An 18,149-nucleotide genomic window follows, 5' to 3' on the forward strand; every position below is an offset into this window, starting at 1 on the left:
AAGAATAACTCTTAACTGTCAACTCTACCATTTTTTTCCCACAGTTTTACACACGATTTTGATTCAAAATTTGTCTCTAATGGGTATGATCTAAGATCATTATGTACAAAAATACAACTGTTTGAATTCAGTCAAATGCCTTTTCTTTGTTTGGGGACCTAGGGATATAATCTATGCAATAAGTTTCTCTTCTGAAAGTCTTTCTTTTAAACTGGTGGTTTTGCCTGAAGACACCCTCTTAATCTTATTTGCCACTTACCGTAGGTTTTTCAGTGTTTTGAAAACCTTAGGGCATTGCATGGAAAATTTAACACCTGAAGGGGACACTTGGCACCTGCCTGAAGTATTTTCCGTTTTCTGCCAGGCACAAAGGAGAGCAGTTTTTGTGGGCTGCTGCAGCACTCCTCGCTGGTTGATTTACAAGTGTCTCCTGACATGTCCTCAGGCACCTAAGAGCCTTCAGTTCTTGGGACTGCATTTAAATTATCGGAGATGGAGAGCAGGTGCTTTTCAGCAGAGGACCCTTCGCATTTTCTCTGCCCTTTGTAAATAGATAAAGCCAAGGTTCAAATTAGTTCCTTACCCCAAAACATTCATTTATATAGGTCCTTGGTAAAGCCTGCTGTAGAATCCAGGAAGCAGGACCTCAGGTGTAGAATTCTCTTGAGCTTGGTGATATTTTCCTGGAGAAATCCACTAGATACATAAATATATACATACACATGCACATTTCCACCCTCCAAAGTGAAAGAACTCTATGAATTTTTATAAAGAAAAATTTATAAGCCTTATTAGCTTCAGCTTTCGCTGCAGATATCCAATCATCTTGCTTACGAATTTCAGCCATTGCAGGACAATTTTATCTTAGGTGTTAAAATTCACAAACAAAAATACTATTTTTGGAGTTCAGAAAAATGCTTAAATATTATAGAAATATATTTCCCTTTTTTAGTACATTTTAATCTAGGTATTGCTAATGGTTAATATTTGTTAACATTTATTGGTATTTCCATAAAAGCATTATTTTATAGGCGTTCCTGTTGTGGCTCAGTGGTAATGAACCTGATTAGTATGCCTGAGGATGTGGGTTTGATCCCTGGCCTCACTCAGTGGGTTAAGGATCTGGTGTTGCTCTGAGCTGTGCTATAGGTCACAGACTTGTCTTGGATCCAGCGTTGCTGTGGCTGTGGCATAGGCCGGCAGCTGAAGCTCCAATTCAACCCCTAGAATGGGAACTTCCATGTGCCACAGGTGCAGCCCCGAAAGGACAAAAAAATAAGTGTTATTTTATAATATTCTTTGTTTCCTGCTCTGCTACTCTTTTTAAAGATTCATACACACACAAACACAAAATCTCTACTTACTACTTAACTAGGACACAAGCCAATCGTGGATGTAATGGCTGAACATAAAACAATAGTTCAGAGAAGTGAGTTTAGCCTGAGTTGGAAGAACGAATGAAAATTTCACAGAGAAAGAAGCTAAGGCAGAGGTTTGAAGTCAGACCTAACTTTTACTGTGCCATAACTGTGCGATCTTGGGTAAATTATTCAACCTTTTGCTTCTTCATTCCTTTATCTTTAAAAAAATTTAAGATCAAAAAGGAGCTATCTGTGAAGAGTACTGACCATGTAAATTATTGTGTCCTCCTTCCTTTTCGCTTCTCCATAACTGATTTTCCATAATTGATTCTTTTAACCATTGGATCAGAGTAAAAAGATGAATGAAAACATTTCTCCTTTGCGAGCAACCAGATTCTATACATAGTTAAAGTCTAAGAATAATGAAAAATAGGGACTCAGTTAATCAGTTGGAGAATGCAAGAAGAAAAATCCAGGCTGACGTTTGGCATTTTTTTGTTAGTACAGAATTTCCAGGTCTCAGTGTCAGCCCATTTACTGGATATCCCCAACTGTTCTGGAGAATTGAGTTTAGTGGTATTTGTTCAGTCGCACCCTAATGCAATCTTCAAATGATCTTGGAAAGGGTAATGAGGAAACACAAATCAGAGCGCATGCCCTAGAATCCAGAATTTTAGTACTGAAAGGACCCTGATTGATCCTCTAATTTCTATTGAGAAATATATAAATGCCAGAGGGATCACGACCTGACCAAGGACGCAAGGTCCGTTGGTCACTGTGTGAGAGCTAGAACACAATTCTCAAGCCATTAGTCTTAAGGCAGCATGGTATAAGGTATTTCACTCAAAGGCAGTATAAATTATGGCAATGTTATAAATAAATAATCATATCGCCATTGTATGGTTTCTCTAAACACGTGGACCTTTATTTTTTAAATAATTCAACAAAGTTGTATATAGTATATACTGTGTTAGAGCATGAAATAAATACTACTGCGTCTTAAAAATCAGTGCATTTAACTGTCATAAATGGAAACTTTTTTTTTTTTTCTTTAAAGGGCCACACCTGGGGCATGTGGTGGTTCCCAGGCTAGGGGTCTTATCAGAGCTGTAGCCGTCGGTCTACATCACAGCCGTAGCAACGCCAGATCCGAGCTGCATCTGCAACCTACACTTACAGCTCATGGCAATGCCAGATCCTTAACCCACTGAGTGAGGCCAGGGATCGAACCCGTAACCTCATGGTTCCTAGTCGGATTCGTTTCCGCTGCGCCATGACGGGAACTCCAGTAATGGACACTTCTTGTTCACTTGATTTTCCAAATTCTGTTTAATGGTGGCAATATTCTACTACCTATCCTCAAAAGCCCTGAGTTGTGGATTGCCTTCCACTCTTACTCTCATATTTAATCAGGTGTCCAATTACTGTCAATTTGACATCTGAAATATATATTCTCTTATTCTTTTTCTTTTCTATAGTTTCAACCTATTTCTGCCATGCCTCCCAACTTGTATGTCTACCTTCAACTTATGTTTATTTCAATTTCCTTTACATATTGTTCCCAGAAATAATTTTAAATGTCAGTTGTGGCTGTTTCCAATTCAACAACAGTCAGTATTTCAACCTAGCGTTTAAGATGCTCTTTGATCTGATCTAAGCTACTACATTAAAAATAATACTAAATATTACTACTGCAGCCTAACTTGAGTTAACATCTTACCTGAAGTTCACAGGCTGAGAAGGAGACAAGACAGTGACAGTCTGAACATCTGAGGGAAGCTGTGTGGTTTGAAGATCTCAGGTATATTCGAGGACCTTTGAGTGGAGCACAGAGAGGTAGGGAGATATTAGCAGATAAGGTGGGAGAGATGGGGACCCCGATCCTGGAGGTCCCTGTGGGCAGCTTTCCCAGTTGAAAGCCCATGCTTAGTCAGTGAGGTTAACGAACGTATCCCAGGCCTTTTGAGTTAATGCAGCCAGGATCCTAATCCAGGTCTAGCTGAGTGGCCTTTCCTCTGCTCCTGAGCCAGCTGCCTCCATCCGTCAGTTTGTCTTTCTACTTTACAGGGCCCATGTTTCCACCCTTGGTGGTTTGGGAGAGGCACACATTTCTGTTGCATATCTATGAGCCTAGGAGATAGTCCTGTAGAGTTGGCCATGCTAATGTTTCCTTCCCACCCTCCCTCTTTTGTGTCCTTGGCACCAAATTGGCTTAAATTCAGTATGAGATGACTTATGTTTGCTAACTTGCCCGTGATGATTTTTTGGGATGTGGTGCCCTTCTTGGCATGATTCTCAGTGGTTTAAAAGTTACCCACTACGCAGTTACTATATACATGTGTGGTATTAGGAAGGTGTGATGTAGAATGTGACAGTTTTGTCTCTGGTGTATCAAGTAGTGGGGCAAATGGAGTTCTTGTGAAATTCAGAGGTTTTTAAAAATTTGGTCCCATATACATAAATATGTTTATTCTTAGCAGCTCACCAATTCTCTTCTTCTCTCTTACCAGCTTCCCCACAGCAACTGCTAGAAATAATTGTTTAAAATAGTTGTATACTTAAGAAAAAGTCAGGGAGGAACTAAATAACGAAATACTTTTTAATCTACAAATTTAGAGTGGGATTATTTCTACTACATGCTAAGACTACAGTAAAAATTCAACCAACTAGATGTTTGCTTTCCTGGGAATAAAAGAACTATAATGAGTTACATTTTTTTCCTACTGAATTGACCAACTGTTTATTAGATCATCACTACATTAACATTATGAACTTTATAATAATTTCAGAAAAAGGAAAATAGTCCTGAATAGATCAGTTTACAGAAGTAAACAATCTCCTGAGAAATGAGAAATTCTTAGAAGCAAAGCTCAACAACTATGTGTCAGTCAAAGAATTTAAAATTCATGTCATGCTCATCTTAGAAACTCACATTGTAATGTATACAACATTTTGCAAACTTGAGCAGATTTGCCTTTTTCACTAAGGAACAAGGACCGAAAAGATACACCTTGATGAGCAAAAGAGGTCAGCTGAGGTCCATGTGGTATTGCTCAGACCAATAAGAATTTGCCATATATGTTCCAGGGACAGGAGATACTGTCAGATTTAGATTTCATTAATGAATACATAAAATAATCTTGCTATAAAATTAACGAAGCTGACTTCATCTCCTACCACACAAACACTTAGCTATATGTTGTTAATTTTAAGCTATGCACTAAAACACATCACAACTTTACAATCAGTGTTTTAAATGGATGGCTGACATACAGCCTTTGACAATATTTAGCACTTCATAGTAATACGTTAATGCTAACTTGAGAAACTATAGTATAATGAAATTTTACAGCCAATTAAGTTGATGAGTCACTGTCAGCTTCCTAAATTCTTCCTTTTGATGAGCAAGAGAAGCAGATATAGGAAGGGAGGGGCAAATTCCAGCTCCTGTAAAATCTTAAGGGTCATTATGAGTTTGAAGTGTTAGGGAATAGAAAACTACATTGTCTAGACAGCCTACAAAGAAATCAGATTTTTTTTTTTTAATTTAGAGAGGGTAATAGTGCTTAGTCTTTTAGTTTGCCACCATGTACATACATGGATTTAGGGGGAAAAAACTCTTGTTGTAGTGTTCACTGATTTGTGCGGCAACTGTCACTAGACAGCCTTCTGAACTTTTTTTTACTTTAAAAGAAAAAGAAGTGGGAGTTCCCGTCGTGGCGCAGTGGTTAACGAATCCGACTAGGAACCATGAGGTTGCGGGTTTGGTCCCTGCCCTTGCTCAGTGGGTTAACGATCCGGCGTTGCCGTGAGCTGTGGTGTAGGTTGCAGACGCGGCTCGGATCCCGCGTTGCTGTGGCTCTGGCGTAGGCCGGTGGCTACAGCTCCGTTTCAACCCCTAGCCTGGGAACCTCCATATGCCGCAGGAGCGGCCCAAGAAATAGCAACAACAACAACAACAGCAAAAGACAAAAGACAAAAAGACAAAAAAATAAATAAATAAAAAAAAAATAAAAGAAAAAGAAGTGAAGGTAGATGTCTATAATCTTCACTCAAACTAATTGCAGTTTATAACTGGCCGAGGAAAGAGTCTGACTCGTGAAAATTCAAATATTTCCTTCAATAAGTTGATGTGGTATTTGGGAATATAAATCCATTATGTATGAAGTTGAAGAAAAGTTGAGGGAAATGCAAGGAACAATATATCTATAAGTTGGGGTATTTATATTAAAATGTATCAGGAAAAGTGTTGTAGATAACTTTATCCTAATTATCGAATGCTCAGAAATATCTTTATAGATTGATAGGAAGTCAGAGTAGATTTAAAATAAAATTCTGGTATATTAAATCCAGAACATTCGGGGTAGAAAAAATTTGTTAAAATATAAAATATTCTTACACATCTAGCTCTTCCATATATCCCATGGATTGTGGAAAACTTCCACATCCCTTCATGTTCTCATGGTCATTATCTTCTTTGAATTAATTTGGCTTTGGCATTTTCTGCCAGTTCTATGCCTGCTGACCACACTCTAGCGTTTAGTAATGTGGACATGGAAATCTTTTTTCCTTTAAACTCCACAGGAGAAAAAAATCAGAGAAACAAACAATGTTCACAGAAGAGATGCCTGTGTGTGTGTGTGTGTGTGTGTGTGTGTGTGTGTGTGTGTGTGTGTGTGCGCATGCGCACATGTGCAGCAGAGCAGTTTACAGAGCAACGGTATACAAAAAACAAACAAACAAACAAAAAAAAAAAACAAAAACAGAACCTGGAATGTGAGGGCTGTAGACTGAATATTTGTGTCCCCCCATTTTTTTTTTAAAGGCAGCACTGATGACATATGGAAGTTCCCAGGCCAGGGACTGAATCTGAGCCACAGCTGCGACTTACGTGGCAGCCAAGGTAATGCCAAATCCTTTAACCCCCTTTTCTGGGCTGAGGATTGAACCTGCACCACTTCTGGTGTAGCAGCCACCAGAACTGCTACAGTTGGATTATTAACTCACAGCTCCAGGGCAGGAAATTCTCCCTAAAATTTTTGTGTTGAAACACTACGCCCTAATGTGATGGTATTAGGAGGTGGACATGATGGGCATTTGGGAGGGAATTAGGATTAGATACAGTGGTGAGGGTAGAGCCCTCATAAGTGGGATTAGTGCCCTTCTAAGAGTCATGGGAGAGTTTGCTTCCTCTCTGCTTCCTCTGTGTGAGGATGTAAGGAGATGGCCACCTGCAACCCAGAAGAGAGCCCTCATCAGAACTGGAACATGCTCACGGCCTGAGCCTGGGCTTCCCAACTCAAGGCACAAAACTCTGAGAGCTATGAGAAACAAATTTCTGTTGTTGACAAGCCACTGCATCTATGGGACTTTATTACAGCAGCCCAAGCTAACTAAAATGGTTAGATATCCATGTTCTGAAATTATAGAGTATTCATGTCGTCAAGTTGGGAGATTCTGGTTCAGTTAAATCTGGAATGGCACTGAGGAATTTGTACTAAAACAGATAACTAAGATGGGAACAACTGCTCTCAGATGCCAGGTCTTCATTTTCAGTTACCCAGTTCAATGATGCAAAATAAATGTAGGATCTCTCCTTATGGACCTAGGGACCTGCCCTCAATGTAGTTACTTCCTCCTTTTATCACTAAATTTTCCTCATTACCTGCCTCTTTTTTTCATAAGCAACCATGCTGGTCTGCTCAGGACTGTCCAGGTTTTAATCCCATGTCCTGAGAAACTCCCCTGTCCTGGACTCACCAGAGCAATTTGTCTGCAGATAAGGTCCTTTAATGAAATATCTGAATCTTTTTGGTTTCTGTGACTTTTCTTTACTATTTACTTATGACTTGTCTATTTTGTGGTTAAAAGTATGAGAGAGAAATTTTGGGCAGAAGCTGAAAGGGCTATTCTCACAGGTCACCTGATGACATTCTGGACATAAGCAGTATTGTCCTAGGACCTAGGAGACAAGGGGCCACAGAGCTAAGGAGAGGAGAGCACCCCCATGTCTACCTGGATCTTAGCTTAGATCATGCAACTAGGGCAGGTTGAAAGAGACAGTATACCTTTTGGCACCTTGAAGAGGCTCTTTGTTAGATCTGCCCTTTTTCTCTCTGTGCCCCCAAACCTGCAAAACTCTCAGTAAGCGGTTTTAGGAAAATAATACTGTAATTCCCTACAATGATAGCCTGCTTTGGTAGCTAATGAGTTTGATTATGGAAGTGGACTATGTAGAAATATAGTGGAAATATGGGTTGGAAATTAGGTCACAGGAAAGTCTTAGAAAACTAAATTTCCAGAAAGCTAGATTCCATGATGAATTAAATTGATAAATTGATCTAATGTTTTGGACTCTATAACTGACATTTGGATTCCACTTTCTTTTTCTAGACCATACAAATAGTAGTAGTTGGTGGTATTGAGAATGAATGGAGTCTGACATTGGAGGAAAAAAGAGGACTTATATATATATATATATATATATATATATATATATATATAAAATAAAGGGAGTATATATATAAAATAAAGTGGAGCCATCAAAAAATTCCAAAAAGTCATGCTAAAAGGGAGAAGCAGAAATCAGCATCATGACAGACTATAGGGAATAGAGCAACCAACAGCATTTAAAGGAGTGTAACAAGAGATTGAGACCAGAGGGAAAAAACCTTCAATGCATGGATGAATAAAAATGAATGAGCTGAGCACTATTTTTGTCTAGAAGAAAGTCATTGGTTTTATCAGAGCATAAAATACTCAAATATAAGACAGCCGTTTTAATTCATCTCTCTAAATTTAGAGGAAATATGCATCAGTGTGAAGAAAGGAAATATTTGTTGAACTTAAAGTCTTTTTTAAGTTTACTGACATTTATTGGAAATTTTAAAGAGCTTGGTTTTGGTCTCTCCAAGTGTTACCAGGTGTGTAAGGTTTGGGGAGATGTGGAAGTGATAGGAAATCCTTTTTTATTTCCTTAATAAGTCCTCAATTTCCTTTCTGTAGTTTTTTCTTGTGTGTCCAACATTCTTGCCATCCACCACAATTTCCATGGGATTGAGGGAATATTGGACTTCAATTCTGAGACCTGGGGATGGTTCCTGTGGCTGATCTATGTGTTCTAAGTGAATTTCATCTCCACAGTCTGTTTCCTCATCTTCTAAAGGAGACTGTTGGAATATAACTGATTATACACAATCTAACATCAAATTTATCTTCCATTTTTAATTCTATGTTTCTATTACACCCACAATAAGCACCAAGCTAAAGGTAATCTCCAATGCCTAATTCTCAGTCCTAAATACTCAAAACCAGTTGCAGTTATTCTGAATGACATTCATTTTGAGAGCTCTATATCCTTTACCTAACATACAGCAAGGGAACCTTAGTTAACAACACAGTGTTATATACCTGAAGGTTTCTGAGAGATGAGATCTTAAAAGTTCTCACCACAAGGAATAAAAAATAGGCAACCATGTGAAGTGATGGATGTGTTAATTAACCTTATTTTGGTAATCATCTCTCTCTCTAATATATATACACACACATACATACACATACATACATGTATACATATATGATATATAAACTCATCACTTTGTATTTCTTAAATGTATACAATGTTATGTGTCAACTAAGCTTATCGTTACGTATCGATACACTGGAGCAAATTAAACAATACAAACAAAGAGTTCAAGAAGGAAAAATTGGATGATACTTCCAAAGATAAGCAGATTCCCTTAAGGAAATATTGTCATTTAATATTTATGAAAAGAGCTCCCAAGCAGAGCACATTCAAAATAAGAACAGACCTGGGATGGGGATGGGATGGAAAGATATCACTTTGGGCCACTAATTAAATGAGGCTCCTGGAGTTGAGGTCGATGAAAACAACAGTCTACACATTTTATTTTAAAGATCAAGCCCCTACCAGAGTTCCTGTCATGGTTCAATGGTTAACGAATCCCACTAGGGTCTATGAGGACTCGGGTTTGATCCCTTGCCTTGCTCAGTGGGTTAGGAATCCAGCGTTGCCGTGAGCTGTGGTGTAGGTTGTAGATGTGGCTCAGATCTGGCATTGCTGTGGCTGTGGTGTAGGCCAGCAGCTAAAGCTCCAATTCAATCCCTAGCTGGGAACCATATGCCATGGACGTGGCCCTAAACAAACAAACAAACAAAAGCTCAAGCCACTACCAAAATGTTAGGTAATTACTAGAATGTACAGTGTAATAGGACTCAATAAGGTGGAAAGAAAGATAATGAAACTATGGTCTTTTATTTACTTTACACATTTTTGTTGCTATAATGAAATGGCTTCTGTTCTTGCCAAATAAAAAGTTTAAACCTGACTCAGTAACTATAGGACTAAAATAATCAGGAGTAACATCAAATAGTATTGTCTCTTTGTGTACCTGAAATGATGAAAATCTTAGCTCTCACCCCCTCTTTTAGTGAAATTAACCCCAGGTGATGGTTTTCCTTGTTATTTTTCAGGGCTGGAGCGAATTGCACGGGATTCATCTTACGAACAGGAAGGAAAGGTCCAATTTGTAATTGACGCCGTGTACTCCATGGCTTATGCCCTGCATAATATGCACAAGGATCTCTGCCCTGGATACATTGGCCTTTGCCCACGAATGAGTACCATTGATGGGAAAGAGCTACTTGGTTATATTCGGGCTGTAAATTTTAACGGTAAGTCGCAAATATCCACCCCCCCCTTTTGGTATCTAAATACTTGAGGAGTGACAAGGTGTGTTCTTTCCGCCTATATATAGAATATACTCAAGCAGAGTGGGAAGCACAGGATTAGAAGCAGCTCCCCTTTTAATCAGAAGTGTGAATTCTTCCACCTGCTTTCAAATCTCAAACATTTTTTTTCCTGCTGCCATTAATCTGCTCCTGAAAGAAGCAGAAGTTAAAAATAAGCCTCTATCAATCAAAATATCACTATTTCAGAAATAACTTAGGAGGCTCGTTTGGAACCACTGACAACAGATTAGATTTCTTTGAAAATGTTTTGTTCATGCTGTTATTAGAGAAGGATTTATAGACATGTTTTGTTTTGAAACCAATTTCAAGCATTTTAAACAGTGAAATGACTTGAGGGAAGTGAATGATTTGGAGTTGCCATCTATTTACCTTCTAAGAATGCTGTGTTACAGTTCTGCATCTTCTTGTATATGTTTCTATGATTGGGTCAATTTGAAGCAATGAGCTGCATCGTGTAAGGTAGCGCTATATACAGTGCAATGTAGATGGGTCTTGCCTACTGCAGGAGCAGAAAAGCTGCTCTGTGAGTATCACAAGAAATTGGTACAGAATATGCTGGATTCGTAGTGTTTGGCTGAGAATAGCCAAACTGCCTGTCTCTAGTGATGGAGCTATTGAATGCCTCTATTCTTTCATGAAAGTTGTAATGGTGGCTGCCCATGACTTTGACCATTATTTTCAAATGAAATGATAGAATGCTCTGAGCTGTCTAATTCTTCCTGTTGGGCTGTAATCCACACAATGGACATGCCTCCGAGCCACGCGCAGCACTGCACTGTCCATCATCATACACTCCAGTGACCTCAGCTGCCAGCCTTTCTCAAAAAAGCACAAGGTCATCTTCGATTTAGAATTCAAGTGGAAACTTCTTCTTTTGCTCTATTCAGGCTACATGAGGCACAATTTGGTTTACATTCAACACAAAGTATCCTCTTTTTCAGCCGCATTTTGGTGAAACATTACATAACATTGTTCCTTTTGTTAAGAATATAAATAGTAAGGGGAATTTGAAAATAATTTTCTTACAATTATTAAATGGAGCAAAAGAAAAGTGTTACAACCCAAGGTTATTTATCCTAGCATGAGGTTGGGGAATACTTTATTTATCCAAATTGTTAGGAGGTGGGAAGAGGAATGCAAGTGAATATATGTTTTCAATAACTAAAGCTCATGTCCAGAAGACAGGGAAATCTTTTAAAGAAATGTTGGATTAAAGTATTTTGAAGGTGAATTATCAATTTCTCTCCTATCTTAACTATAGATAAAAACCTGCTTGATGACTTTAATTATTATGCCATACTGTAATATAATGATGCTATTAAAGAGTACTAAAAAAAGTCATAATATCTAATGATTATTAAGACAATTTGCCTCTAGACTCCAATGATTTCTGAGATCTTCTGTTCCCTTTTTGCAGCTTTTCCCCACTTCTACATTTTTTTTTTTTGGCTGATCCCTCCTGTAATCTGCTTCTTTCAATCCCTGGACAGAGAAATGCACATAAAATTTCATTAATTTCATCAAGATATTTATGGAGCATATAGAGTGTGTTAAGCATTATGATAGGTGCCAAAGATACACTGCTGGTAAAAACAAACAAAACAGACATGCATTTCTTGGGAAACAGGTGTTGCTCAAATAAGCACAGAAAGATATAATCATATAATCTGCAATGAACACCGAGAGAATAGGGGTGCTAGACTAAGAGTTTATAGTAGGGAAATATGTCCCTATTCTAGAGAGTTAGGGATGGCTGAAATCTGGAGATGAGAGTCAGAGGTAAGGATAAAGCAATAGACAGGATCAGATAGATCATGCGAGCTATGATCTACAGGTCATTCTTAAGATTTGTTCTTCATCTTGAAAGCAATAGCAACAGACCGAAGCATAACAGAAGTGCGTGACACAAGAGTGAGTGTGCTTCAGATGAGGATCATGTGAAATACATGAATTTTAGTGTATAAACTTAAAAGAGAAACTCCTTGGAGATTTATTTTGATAATGGCTTGAAACTTGGCTGTGTAATAATAACAGGATAATAATAATAGAGTAAGAAAGCTGAGCTTAAGTAAATTATCAGGGAATACATAATTCAGTTTTTAGTAATTTTTAGGATGTTTATCAATTTTTTAATTTCATGATTGGCTTACTGTTAGCACTCATTCATTATTAATACCTCATCTGTTTCTGATAGAAAGACATGGGGCTCTTCAAATAGAAGCAAACTATCAAAATCATTGAAGGGGGAAGAAAACAATTTTTGTAATCCAAATCAGACTGCATTAAGTGCTGAGCTTCCCAAGCAGCCAGAATGTAAAGGGGCAGTCAATGGGATATATAAGTTACATTACACGATAGAAGCAAGCCTACCTACCTATTTTGGGGGGAGAGAATGAATTTTCTTGGAAATTAGTTCTAAAACAAAAGTATATGGGATTTTAACAGCCACATAAGAAGTGTTATTTGACAAAATTTTACTTGGGGAGCCAGAGGGAAACAAAGACTTGCCTTTTCAGATTACTTTTATTGCTACCATTTGAACAAAATGCTATTTCCATAAATTTTTTAAATGTAAAGATTTATCAAAAGAAAAAAAAAACAAAGAAGAGTTCAGGTTTTTCAGGTACTTAAGCAACAATGTCAATTCCTTACTCTGGTCTGGTTTATAGGCGATAAAATATTAATACTGTACATCTTGTATAGAATCAAAGATTTTTCTGTTGCTATGAAAAACTTATTCATCATAAAGAGAAGCGTTGGATAGAATTCCAGAGATATCTTCTTCCTTCTCTATAGTTGAGCAGGGCTGAGTAGGCACAGCAGCATACTAATTAGGATTGTTTGACTGCAGGTGGCAGAAACCAACCTAAGCCTGCTTCAGCTAAAAGGGGGGATTTATGAGGGTGTGGCAAGAAACCCCATGGCAGAACGTGGAAGGGTCTAAGAAACAAACTAGTTTTAAGTACGAAAGCCTTTTAGAAATCTAAACATCTCCCTGCTTTGTTGGATTCTCTTTATAGTGGTTTCCTCTGCTTCTGGGTTCACAGAAAAGGTAGCAGAAGGCCATCTGCATTTCTAAAAGTAGTTGTTTGTTCAGGACACATGCTAAGACATAAATAAATAAATAATATATATATATATATATATATATATATATATATATATATATATATATATATATATATATCTCCCAATTCTAACTTCTTGGAAATGAATCTCATTCGCAAAAACATAGGTTGGATGTCAGTCCTGTTCCAGATTATCAGTGGCAAGGAGCAAGTGGTACAAACTTTGTTGTCCTGGAGCACTCCCAGGGGTGAAAGGGACATTTAGGACATTTCTGTAAGTGACTTAGAGGGAAAGTTTAAGCCAGGTGAGCAGAGAGGTGAAAACCTGAGAGAAGTGATGCTGTGGTCTCTGTCTGAATTTCTTTGCTTCTCCAGGTGAGTGAGTTTTTGTTGGGCTGGAGGAGACACAATTAAGGATCCCATAGGATCTGTGTGAATCAGAGAGGAAGCAATTTTGGAATTATTTAACGCAAACCTTCATGTTGTGACTAAATTCCCTGAATGAAGCAGATTGTTTCAACTCAGTGAGGTAGTGGTCTAACCACTTCAGTGCTCAATATTCTAAGAAACATATGTAAACTATGTAAACACTTGCCTGATTGTAGAAACTGGTACAGAGATGGAATTTATCAACATCTTTTTTTTTTTCCCTTTAGAAACCTTATTGATTTTAGTGCACATTTTCCAAATATATAATTTTGAGAGTCTTGAACACTGTAGTCTGATTTTAAAGCAACTATCCTTTGTATATCATGCTTTTAAGCTACCTAAAAGAAAAAGGTTCTGCTTAATATTAGGGAATGTATTACAAACACACTAATAGGTCAAATGAGACAATGATAAATATCTCTTAAGATTCCGTAAAAGCCATTTGATTAAAATATAATCCTCTTTTCTGTTGTAAGTATGAAAACAAACTAGAAATGGAAAATATGTTTAACACAATAAATCATATCTCTCTCAGCCTATAACTGATTGTTTATAGTTATTCCTATTACAGAGAAAGATTAGTCCTATTAGCACTACTATTAATATTCTATACATTTTAACCCATGTGATAAAGCATTAAAAAAAGAGATTACTACTAAAAAGGAAAAAGTTGTATTGATTATTTTCAAATGATTTTCTCTCAAGACAATAAATTTAAAAATATATTGGAAGTGTGTTTTAATATATCAATATATATATATATAGTAATATATATAATTAAAACATTAAGAACTTTCCTATATACTAGTGAGAAATCATAATTATTACATGGAAAATTAAACTCTGTTTTCTTTGCAAAAAATTTATAAAATATCTTGGAATAAATTGAGCCAAAAATATTAAAGACCTATATGAAGAGAATTTTGAGAGACATTTCTTGTTTCTAGACAGAAAAATTAGTTATAGGAAAACTCTTTAATTTTTTCTGAATGAATCTGTATTCCAGGCTTAGTATAATTCCAACCAAAATGACAAAGTAGTCTTTTCTGGAGTTTGAAATAATATTTAAAATTTTAATTGTGAGAATAAATGTGTAAAAATAACCAAAATTATTTTGAAGAAAAAATTATTCCTACCAAACATTTAACATTTGAGCATAATGTTAAGATACACTAATTAATCCAGTATGGAACTAGTACCAGAACAGACATATGGTAAATGAAACCAGATAGAAATAGGCAGAAATATATAATGTCTGAACATAGCTGTGTATACATATATATATATATATATATATACACACACACATATGAATTTATGATGTGATAAAACTAATTTAGAACTCAGTGGGAAAGGACATTTTATTAACTAATTATCAATTTACAGTAAAATCAAGTGGTCATGATTTCTTCATATAAGGAAGTATTATCCATTTGAAGTTTATTTTAAAGTTGGGTAAAAGGAGGAGCAAAAGAAAAAAATGAAGAAAATATAGAAAATAGAAAGCAGTTTATCAGATTTGAATGGAGAAACTTAAAATCAGTAAAACAAATTACAGTGAGATTACAGACATGTTTGATTTAGTAAAATTTAACACTTTCGAATATTAAAATTACCACAGGCATTCCCATTATGATATAGTGGGTTAAGAATCCAGCCACAGCAGCGTTGGTTGCTGTGGTGATGCAGGTTCAATCTCTGGCCTGGCAAAGAGGATTAAACCATCTGGCGTTGTTACGGTTGTGGTGGCTCAGTTTCAGTCCCTAGCCTGAGTGTGGCCATAAAAAAATAAATACATAAAAAATTATCATAAATACAGCTTTAAAACATATTGTAAAGTAGGGAATATACTTATATCAAAGGATAATGTCTAAAATATTTTTTTAAAGCTAGCTAAATTGATACAAATGATGACATATCCAAGAGATCAATTTTAACAAAACTTACTGATGTTAATAAATATTTGAAAAAATGTTAAGCTTCACTGATAACAAAAAAAGTCCATTTAATCAACGATGAAAGACTGTTTTCTATCTACCAAATTTACAAAGACTTAAAAAATTATAATAGCAATTATCAAAAGGTTAATTGCATTGGCTCTTCCATATATGCTTGATAAGAGTGGATATTGGTGAAATATTTTTGGAGAGTATTTGCTTAATGTATATCACTACTTTTTGGAATGTAGTCTAACGAAATTATTTGAAATAATTATATTTACAGAAGCCATTGAAAAATCAAGAAAGCACAATCATAGTTGTGTTCTGTTTTTAATGCCCACTAGCAATATGTTTTATTGAGGCATGAAGCCTTGGATGCATCTCAAAAGCCTAGGCTTTCATCCTAACTCTGCCTCTACTTCCCTCTGAGTTATGGGGCCATCTTTACCTCTCAGCTTCATCTTTTAGATGGAAGGATTATACTAACATGATCTAACCTCTGAGATCTCCTCCATCTCTGTAGTCTCTATAGATTCTTGTAAAGATACAGGTATATTTTTAAAACATAGATGTCTATCAGTGTTCTTACCATTGTTTTTTTAGTTGTGTATTTTTATTTTTTATGAGTCATTCCTTTAGCCCACATACATTTCATTGGGGATTTGTTGGTTTGCTTGTTTGTAATTTTATGGCCACACCCACAGCATGTAGAAGTTCCCAGGCCAGAGATTAAATCCAAAACACAGCTGCAGCAACGCTGGCTCCTTTAATCTACTGCATCTAGCTGGGGATCGAATCTGTACTTCCATAGCGACTTGAGCCACTTCAGTTGTGTTATTAACCCATGGCACCATGTGGGAACTCCTGGGAATCTTAGAAAGTATCTGGTAAAAGGGCTCTCTGCTAGGCATCAAGAAAACAGAGATTAATAAAACAGTTCTGTGAGTTTTCACAATGTCATAGCTTAACAGAAGGGAGACACAAGCGTTACCAACAATGATTTCTTGATAAGCGATATGATAGAGGCATGTACAAGCACAGCACAAGGCTGAGATTAGCACAGTACATTGGGGGCTCAAAGAATACCACACAGAGAGCCTGTGACATCTGATTTAAATTACAAATGGAAAGTGACATTTCCCTAGGTAGACAAGATGGGAAAAAGTATTCATGGCAGACAATGCCCTTAAAGAGTAGCTGGAGACACGCGAGAGGATCCGCTGTGAGAAAGTGGGCATCCTCAGTGTAAGAATTCTAATAAGTGACTTGGGAGCCACCTGGAGATGAGGCTTGGACATGAACTTGGGCCTGGTTAGAAATCCCTGCCAAACACTGATGTTTGAATATGACACCAGGGGTGACAAGGGAACTGAAACTTTCTGAGCAGGACAGTGAAGTGCTAGGATTTGTGTTTTAGAAAAGTAGCTATGACAGCAATTTGCAGACAGGAGGGAAAGACTGAAGACAGAGGTGACAAGTTAAGAGATGGTTCCAGTAATTTCTGTGAGAGAAGGGTGCCTGAAATGGGGGAATCAGAGTACAGATGGCATGTAAAGAAGTGAAGAGGGAGCAAGTGAACCAAGAAGCACTTGAATGCTGGCTCCCTTCTAGGCACTCTGCTTTGATGAGAAACCAGGAGGTTTTGAGAAATACCTTTACTTCCCCAAATGATCTTTCTTTGTAACCCCTTGTGACAGCTCCATTATTAGAGTTAATTCGGTATTTCAGTGTATACATTATTGATGAAATTGGCTTGGCACTACTTGATGTTTTATCTGCCTTTGTAAGTAGAAAATGAGATACAAAATGTCAATATATGGAAAAACTGACATAAAATTCAACTCTAGAAGCTGTGATGCATAATTTCCTTGTGATTAGGTATTAATTATTTAGCAGAAATGAAACAAATTTCAATGTGATAAAGTGATTCTCTGTTAACCTTAAACATAAATATCCTTTTTGGTAATTATTTGATATAAAATTGGAAAAAGTATTAATAATTTGGAAGTACATTACATAATTTTTTCTTGATGATCAGGATTTGCAGGTTATGAAGTAATTCCTGGAAGTATTTACATATACATATATTTTAAAAGTCGATAGCATATGATGTAGCAATAATGAATACATAGAGATAAATAAACAGGCTGATTTGAAATTAGGTAATTTTTTCACTTTCTGATTAAGGAAACTTCAGGCTGGCTATAAAATATTAATCCTACAAATTAAGCGATCATGAAATTTAGCAGCATAATTATACCTGCCTCTGTTTTTTGAGTAAGGTGATAAACTGTGGGCTTTTTTAAGTCTAATTTCTTTTATAGTCATGAAGAATAAAGGCTTATTTCCTCCTTTAATGTATAAAGACTTATAAGTGGGCCCAAGATGGAGCCAGCATCAAAGAAGAGCTTCAGGCAAATCGTTGAAGTTGCTTTAGTTCTTCTTTGGATCCTGTTCAACTTCACCCATTGTGCTGGTTCTCTTTTCCTCTTTCTTTATTCTCATAATTCATGAAGTTCATCATATGTCAAAATAGCTGTGCTGATCATGTGCTAAAAATGATCAGCAAATCCCAGAAA

At 36.7% G+C, this 18,149-nt stretch overlaps 1 protein-coding gene across 4 annotated transcripts in view; it reads left to right on the plus strand.

The window, feature by feature from the left end:
- The window catches only part of GRM8 (glutamate metabotropic receptor 8), a 795,220-nt gene that overhangs the window by 464,166 nt on the left and 312,905 nt on the right, over positions 1-18,149 (plus strand). For all 4 annotated transcript variants that reach the window (XM_021079053.2, XM_005673194.4, XM_085005941.1 and 1 more), the window contains one exon: positions 9,855-10,055. In XM_021079053.2, the coding sequence (XP_020934712.2) occupies positions 9,855-10,055 (201 nt within the window). The remainder of the gene's footprint in view (positions 1-9,854; positions 10,056-18,149) is intronic.

This window comes from Sus scrofa, chromosome 18 (genome assembly GCF_054392235.1).
Source record: "Sus scrofa isolate SSC_HxYL_T2T_F1_AM1 chromosome 18, Sscrofa_HxYL_maternal_Yorkshire_Landrace_v2.0, whole genome shotgun sequence".
Lineage (NCBI taxonomy): Eukaryota > Metazoa > Chordata > Mammalia > Artiodactyla > Suidae > Sus > Sus scrofa.